At 36.3% G+C, this 7,466-nt stretch overlaps 5 protein-coding genes across 5 annotated transcripts in view; all 5 read left to right on the top strand.

The window, feature by feature from the left end:
• The window catches only part of FDP41_002949 (uncharacterized protein), a gene marked incomplete at both ends in the record, with an annotated part of 2,492 nt that extends 1,054 nt beyond the window's left edge, over positions 1-1,438 (top strand). The window contains 2 exons of the mRNA XM_044706199.1: positions 1-741; positions 816-1,438. The exon at positions 1-741 is cut by the window's left edge and continues 334 nt beyond it. Coding sequence (XP_044562770.1) covers positions 1-741; positions 816-1,438 — 1,364 coding nt within the window. The remainder of the gene's footprint in view (positions 742-815) is intronic.
• Positions 1,439-1,594: 156 nt separating this feature from the next.
• On the top strand, positions 1,595-2,707 carry FDP41_002948 (uncharacterized protein; the record flags this gene model as incomplete). Its single annotated transcript, XM_044706198.1, has 1 exon — positions 1,595-2,707. The coding sequence occupies one exon, from the start codon at positions 1,595-1,597 to the stop codon at positions 2,705-2,707; it is 1,113 nt and encodes a 370-aa protein (XP_044562769.1).
• An 888-nt stretch (positions 2,708-3,595) lies between these two features.
• On the top strand, positions 3,596-4,651 carry FDP41_002947 (uncharacterized protein; the record flags this gene model as incomplete). The annotated part of the gene is made up of 1 exon (XM_044706197.1): positions 3,596-4,651. The coding sequence occupies one exon, from the start codon at positions 3,596-3,598 to the stop codon at positions 4,649-4,651; it is 1,056 nt and encodes a 351-aa protein (XP_044562768.1).
• Positions 4,652-5,351: 700 nt separating this feature from the next.
• On the top strand, positions 5,352-6,655 carry FDP41_002946 (uncharacterized protein; the record flags this gene model as incomplete). Its single annotated transcript, XM_044706196.1, has 2 exons — positions 5,352-5,802; positions 5,958-6,655. The coding sequence occupies 2 exons, from the start codon at positions 5,352-5,354 to the stop codon at positions 6,653-6,655; spliced, it is 1,149 nt and encodes a 382-aa protein (XP_044562767.1).
• A 223-nt stretch (positions 6,656-6,878) lies between these two features.
• On the top strand, positions 6,879-7,430 carry FDP41_002945 (uncharacterized protein; the record flags this gene model as incomplete). The annotated part of the gene is made up of 1 exon (XM_044706195.1): positions 6,879-7,430. One exon carries the CDS (start codon positions 6,879-6,881, stop codon positions 7,428-7,430), a length of 552 nt encoding a protein of 183 aa, XP_044562766.1.
• Positions 7,431-7,466: the final 36 nt, after the last annotated feature.

The following is a 7,466-nucleotide window of genomic DNA, read 5'->3' as shown; positions in this document are numbered from 1 at the left end:
AAGAAACACAAAATGAAGCAGCAAAAATCGGGTGGAGGCTCCCTCATGAGCAAAATACTTTGGAGATTACGAACGATTTATTAACCTCTATTGAACAATCCATGGAAGATCTTCTTGATAGTGACAACGTGGAATATAATTTTCCTGGACATATTTATGGAGGAGGTATTGGATCTGACGGAGAAACTTCCACTCCTGTTACTACAACCCAACAGCCAACACATAATCTTCCTCCATTCATGTTTTCCTCCACTAATAGCAATAACTCAATGAGATCAGGCCCATTTCATTCAACCTTAGATCTCAACATTCCATACATTTACACAACAAGCGAGGAAGAGATTGAGATTTCTACAAATGGTTCAATTTCAACAAACACAACAAGCACCTCGTTGGAGGAGTTTCAAAGTGGAATTATTGGCTCAATCACTCCAACCACCATTATTCAGTCTCCGAATAACAAAAATGCAACTCCTTACACTAACAACCAAGCTAGAGCCGAGTCTAATAGAGGTGAGAATCAGTCAACACCTCCAACATCACCTGGATCTCCATTAGAGAATAAGACCTTTGCTGCTGTCAACAAGGAACGTACAGGAGTTCATGCATCACCAACAAGTAAGGCCTTACCGAAGGTTAAATCAAAAGCCGTTCTGGAGTATGAAGACGATGTCACATCTGATTCATCTAACTCCTCAACAGATGAAGAATTGTTTTCTCAAGAGAGAACAAACAGTAATGGTAGCAATAGTATCGACTACTCTCAATGTTCAACATTGCATGATATGAATGAAATATTCGAAAAACTCTTGAAGAATATGAGAGAGACAAGAAGTTGACATCTGAGGCACAATTTTTCATTGCAAACGCTCCAAGTTTTCAATCTCTACTGTTTGCATTGAAAAAATTGAAAGAACAATCTCTTCTACATCATGAAAATTCTTCAAAGATCCGATCCAACATTTTTCAATCCTTGAAGAGGAAAATCAAGGAATTGAATAACAAATATCAAATGCAAAGCATTGGAGTTAGCTCAAGCAGTAATTCTAGGAAGGAATTGGATACAGTGTTTGATATTTGCAACTTCTTACTCAATGAAGACATTATCTACAGCATGATTCAATCCCCTATTCTATCAGATATTAATTCGGAAAAAGATTTGGAAAATATGGTCACACTTTTAGAGAATATTCAATCCAAAATGAACATTTCCTTCAACAACTCAGTACAAGGGTACTTTAGGTTGTTTGATGGAACAAAGAAATGGCTCATTCATGTATTCACACACAACTTGAGAATAGTATTGGATTTTCAATCTCCAGGAACTTCTTCTTCGAATCAAGCAAGAAGATCTTCAACATCACTCCTTTCTCTACTTCAGAGCCAACAAAATACCATTTCTCTTGAGAAATTCATGAGATTTTGGATAGACTTGTAAGGTTAAACTTTTGAACGAATACTCTCATGTATTGCTTGATGAGCTAATGTTGACACCATTTTTCGTTTCCTTAACTTCTTTCGACTTTATAGAGCACATGGGTAAATTCAGTGGTAGTCAGTTTTCCAACAAGTTGAGATCCTATATCATTGACAAATGTTGTCAACTAATATCTCAAACGGCAACAAGCAAAGACGCCAGCCTTCTTTTGAGCTCATCGAATCAAAAATTGAGGATGCAACAGTACGCTATGTCTATCTCAAGACCTTACTATTTGCAGCCAACATCCAACACAGTTATGAGAGCATTGTGAAAAATCCATTGTGCTATTATTATTTCAAATTTGCCAAGGTCAGTCAAAAGATCGCTGATGAAAATTATGTAAAAATAGAGAAAGAAGTATCGGACTTGATGGATATTTATTTCAAACTAGTTTTTCAACTTTTAGACAAAACATGTACCATTTCTACTTTGAATATGGTTCTAAAACACGAGGCTCAGTTCGTTAAGCTGATTTATGTTATGGGAGATGTTGGTTTTAACGAAGGCCACCTAAAGCAGCTTCGACAAGAGCTAGTCTCATTTAAAACAACTCTAGACGCGGTTCAAAATTTCTTGACCATGTTTGCCGATGATCCTAACTTCTTTGATACAAATACCGTGCTCGACACTATTATCAAAATTCGTAGAAATATGACAGAAATGGTTTTCAAAAAGGTTCAAAAGCAAGTATCAGATCTAATTCCCCATTCAGCTTTGAGGATTTGGCCTTCTTTTACGAACTTCGAACATCAGAATTCTTTTTGGTGCTATGGAGGATCTCTACTCAAAAACAACGATGAAAAACATAGCATCGACTCCATCAAGACCAAATTAATACCCGCCGTCAGAAAGAGATGGGCAGACTATTATGCTTCTCTCGATACCCTTTCCATGAAGTTAAGCGAGTTTTACAACATTCTAAGAAAATGTAGATATGACACTAAGCTTGACAACATTTTTTCAGGAGCGAGCAGTCTCTATGAAGAAGAGTTGCTTAGAGTGAGAATGACCTTCAGTGGAAAAGCTTCAGACAGAAAGCCTTCTCGAGAAGATCTTGAATGGGTTTCGAAAAGGCACAATATCATTAGAAGCTATGAGAGCATTAATTTATACAGATCATATTTACCATCATTAATTGCTCTTGTAGAACATTTTGAGCCTTATTTTTCTGTGGATTTGAAAAAGGATCTAGATTACATCCAACTCAAAAAGAAGCAACCATTTTGAACAGCCAAAGCCTATGGGAAGAACAAACATTATCCATGTTTGAAAACCAAAGAACAAGTCTTGATTCGTTGTCTTTTGCCAAATTCTTCAAGAATTTTTCTGATAATCAAATGTCATTCATGAAGTTATTGAGTGACAACAGTGGATTTTCCATAATTGATTGGCTCGCTAACTACAAATCAAACCTTGAATTTGATAACTTGCTAGAGGTGTGCAAGAGTTACACCGATTCTGTTAAGGTTCTCCAATCTTTGAAATCTTTGGTTGTTATTAGAGACGTTGTCTCAGAGCTACTTTATGGCTCCGTAGAGGCTACTTCTGTGACATTTACTGGCTTCACACAGTTCCATAGTGTGCTGACGAAACTTCCTATCGGCAGCGACGAATTAGTACAATTGACAAATCTCAAAAAGAACTTTACACTCCTTCTTGAGATGTTTGAAGAAAGAACACGAAGTGGGGAGTTCAAGCCCTTTATGATCTTGCTGCCATACTTGAAAGAGGCATCTTTGAATTCAGCCTTGCTGGACAACATGTAATCAGTTGTAAGGTTGTTCCTTCCTCAAGCATATCATCCTCATCACCAAGTAGAAGAATGAGCAATCAGCATCAAATCATTAGCATGGAAGGCCTGGTTGAGTTGAGAAACAAATTGATGTTGAGCGAGATACCAGACAACATTAACAGCTTGGATGATGTACATTCAAAGATCAAATTATACGTGAGCTACATTACATTAATGATTGAATTAAGGTCATCCCTGCTCGAGTTGTCTCGATCTGCTCATTTCGATTTTCAGGATAATTACTTTAAAACGATCAAGGCTTCAGAATGCACTTTTGAGGTCATACAAGACTATCATTCACAGGTTCTCCAAAAGATGACAGAATGGAAAAAATTGTTGAAGATTCTCGAAACAAATACTATTTCATTAATTTATTCAGAGCGAAAGAGTCTCTACATATCTTTAATTTGCTAACTAGGTACAAGGAAGAAACCAAGAATGATATATTACGAGAATTATTGGACATTCTTCAACTGGGCGATCATAACTTGACTGTCAATGAGATTGAAGCTTGTATGAACGGCATGCAGGATGTTACTTTCTCCAAAGAGATGTCTGTAGCCGCAAAGATGGAAAAATTGTGTTTATTCATTGAAGCTCTATTCAGAAATAGGAATATCAATTATAGAAAATCAGATTATACTATTCCCTCAGCAATAACATCCAAGTACTCCGTTGCCAACTTTGGAGGATTCTTCAGAATCATCAAGCTAAGCAAGGAAAAAGAGGTCATGGATGCAATCATGACCATTTATTCTGCACAAAACAGGCTTCCTTTAAGTGAAGAAGTATTACTATGCAACTCTCACGAAACAGATATTGAAGACATTTATCTCATTCTGAATCGGTGGTTCAAGTCAAGCGCCAATGGAAAACTTAATCACATATTTTGTATTGGGAATATTCACGAGTTACCATTTTCTGTTCAATCGAAAATGCTGTTACGTATCCAAGAACAAATTTCGACCATGGCTAAAGCATCAAACAATCATGCCAAACTGGTACTACTCAGTGGAGCAGACAGTAATTCCAGACTCTTGGTAGAATTTTCGCAATATGTAGATTCAAATTTCAAATTACTTCCTCACAAGTACATATCAGCGATTCTCAAGTCATATCATGGTAATCATGTGAAATATGTATTCTCAAATCGTACTGCAGCCGGAAAAACTCGCTACATACTTAAAGATATTTACACGAATAAGAAGAAGTATAAGAGAATTACTGTGCTTGAAGACTCGACAATCAGGGACACAGTATTTACTCTTAAAAGAACAGTAGAAAATATGGATAGAAAAGACATTGCTTTTCACTTTTCTTTATGCCCACTTGTTCCAAAGCACTTTAACTCTTTGTTTTTGAACTTTTTATTTGGGTAGAGTTAGAGATCATGACACAGCTACCATTTTCCATTTGACACCTTCTACTCAATTCTACATTGAGATACCTAACAGTCTTTGTGTTCCTATTTTGAATGAATTTATATATTTCTGTGCATTTTTACCTTCACTAGACATTACTACTGACGAAAATAGTTTGGATTTCACAAGCTATGAGCTGGCTAATGGAATGAATGATACCATAGAAATTATTGCTAGAGATAACTCAAAGAAAGTGCAGTTTGTCTGCAAATTTTAAAAGCATTTGAGGAAAATATTTTCAAATATGCTGCCCCTCATATTGCCGATTTTTCTCCTGATAAGCAAGCTGATCTTGACAACAGAAAATGTTTTAAACTTCTTTGCAAATATACTGGATTCAATTATGAGAACGCCTCATTCTCTGTGATCAATCACTTTGTTGGTAAGTTGTCCTGTGAATTTTTTATTTTTACATTCAACAATAATTTTCTACAGAATTGCTTTATGGACAATTTCAGTCTACTCTTAGATATGCATGTTTCAAAAATTGTGTCATGGAAGGAACCATGCAACTTTTTAAACATGCAATGATTGACTTAATGATTAGGTCTGCAAGAGATTTGACAGGCATCGCAGTTGAAAAGATACAATCCTGACTATGGCTAAGAAATACGAAGGTAAACCGTATACCGAGGTTCTGTTACTACAATATATTGAAATGTTCGAAAACCGAATAGGACGTTGGGAAGAACAATCTGCTCAACATCCACTAATTGTATTCTATAGGACCGAAATGGATGAAATTACAGGTATCGATCTCATAGGAATTGATACAGATAAATTGGAACTAAATGAAGAGTTGAAATACTCACTGGTTTGCAATGGAATCAACTTGGACGCTCCTAGAGCACTTTCACACGAAAGAGCTCAAGAAATTATTAGAAATGTAGCAGGACTTGGAAAAGAGGATCGAAACGAGAAAGTTAGAAACAACTATGTATTAACAGTTGACAATTTGAGCAAGGTGCTTGTTATTTACAACAAACTCAAATACAGTTTACCAACCATTTTGTATGGTGACAATGGAGTTGGAAAATCAGAGCTGACCAAATATTTAAGCTCTGTTTTGGGCATCAAGCTGAAACGTTTCGTTGTTAATGAAGGCCACAGTAGCTTAGACATTTTGAACTGGATTAACCCACTCATCAGAGAGGCCAAACATAACCCTTCCAAGGATGTGATTGCATTTTTCGATAGAGTGAATACAGCAAACAATGTCGGATTGTTCAAGGAGCTGATATGTGACCGAGTTATCAATAACCAGGTACTTCCAAAAATCTCAAAATTGTTGCTTCTTGTAATCCATACCGTCTGAGAAGATATGCAGGAACTGATGTAGAACAACCTTCTTCTCAAAAGCTTGATATCCTTAAAGAAAATTTAAGAAATCTTCAAAAGACTACTGGGCTAGATATTCAAGCCTTTGCTCAATGCCTTGTTTACAAGGTTTATCCTCTTCCAGTCTCTTTACTGGATTCAGTTTTTAGCTTTGGGTCACTTAAAAGTGACATTGAGCAGTTGTACATTCGTGCTATATTACTAATGGAAATTAATCAGGAAGACAATACTAGGTCGGCAAGATTCTTTGATTGCTTTACAGAGCTGATTTTCATTTCACAAAACTTTATAAGAAAGGTATACATGGAGCGCAGCGCTGTAAACTTGAGGGATGTGAAAAGATGCATTAATTTGTTTAAGAGCTTTTATCAATCTCTTGCAAAGAGAAACTCCTTGGATTCAGAATTTTATTTAGACGAGTCAAATTTCATTATTAAGAACTCCATACTACTTGCTCTGGGTAGTTGTTACTATTACCGACTTACTGCTCGTAGGGAAGATTTCGTGATAGAAATTGAAGACTATCTCCTTTCTTCAAACAAATCTAGTACATATTTATCCTATCAAAAGGCGATTTTATCAACACACTCAATGAGGAACAGCGTTTTTATACAATGCATTTAAATATTCCAAAAGGTGTAGCTCTGAATCAAGCTTTAAGAGAAAACATTTTCATGACACTTGTTTGCGTCTTGAATAGAATTCCAATTTTCATCAACGGAAAAAGTGGAAGCTCCAAGTCATTGTCCTTAGAAATTCTATCTTCAAACTTGAATGGAAGTGCGAGTGTGAATGCGTTTTAAGATCTCTCCCATCTCTTGAAATATTCACCTATCAATGTTCGCAAATGTCAACACCTGAAGATGTTAAGAGCTGCTTTGAATCAGCAAGAAGATATCAGAAAAATTCTCCCAACTCCATTGCTGTGGTTCTTTTGAACGAGGTTGGACTCTTAGAACATTCACCCTCTCATCCATTGAAGGTGGTGAACAAGGAACTTGATGAGGAAAGCTCAACTTATGCTCCCTCTGTTATTGGGCTTTCGAATTGGACGTTAGATCCAAATCTCATTAACAGAGCAGTTTATTTGTCAAGACCAGCTCCCTCCACTTTCGAGTTGAAAACAACGCTTTCTGGCATTGTCAACTCTGTACATTTGGATAGTAGCTTATTTTCGTTAGCTAAGGCTTTCCATGATGTTTACAACAGCCAACAAAGAAAAGACTTCTTTGGATTAAGAGACTTTTATCACTGTGTGAAATTCATCAACCGGAATTTTGATTTAGGTGCTTTGACACCAGAACTTTTAACTGATGCTTTAGCTCGTAATTTTGGTGGCTCCAGTAATGTGAAGAATTTCACACCATCCTTAATATTTTCTTTTCATGTGTGGGAATGAATATCGTTCCGAATAGAAAGTCAAAATTGGAGTACA

The sequence above is a fragment of the Naegleria fowleri genome (genome assembly GCF_008403515.1).
Source record: "Naegleria fowleri strain ATCC 30894 chromosome Unknown tig31, whole genome shotgun sequence".
Lineage (NCBI taxonomy): Eukaryota > Heterolobosea > Eutetramitea > Acrasida > Naegleriidae > Naegleria > Naegleria fowleri.
This window is presented reverse-complemented; position numbering and strand designations above follow the sequence as displayed.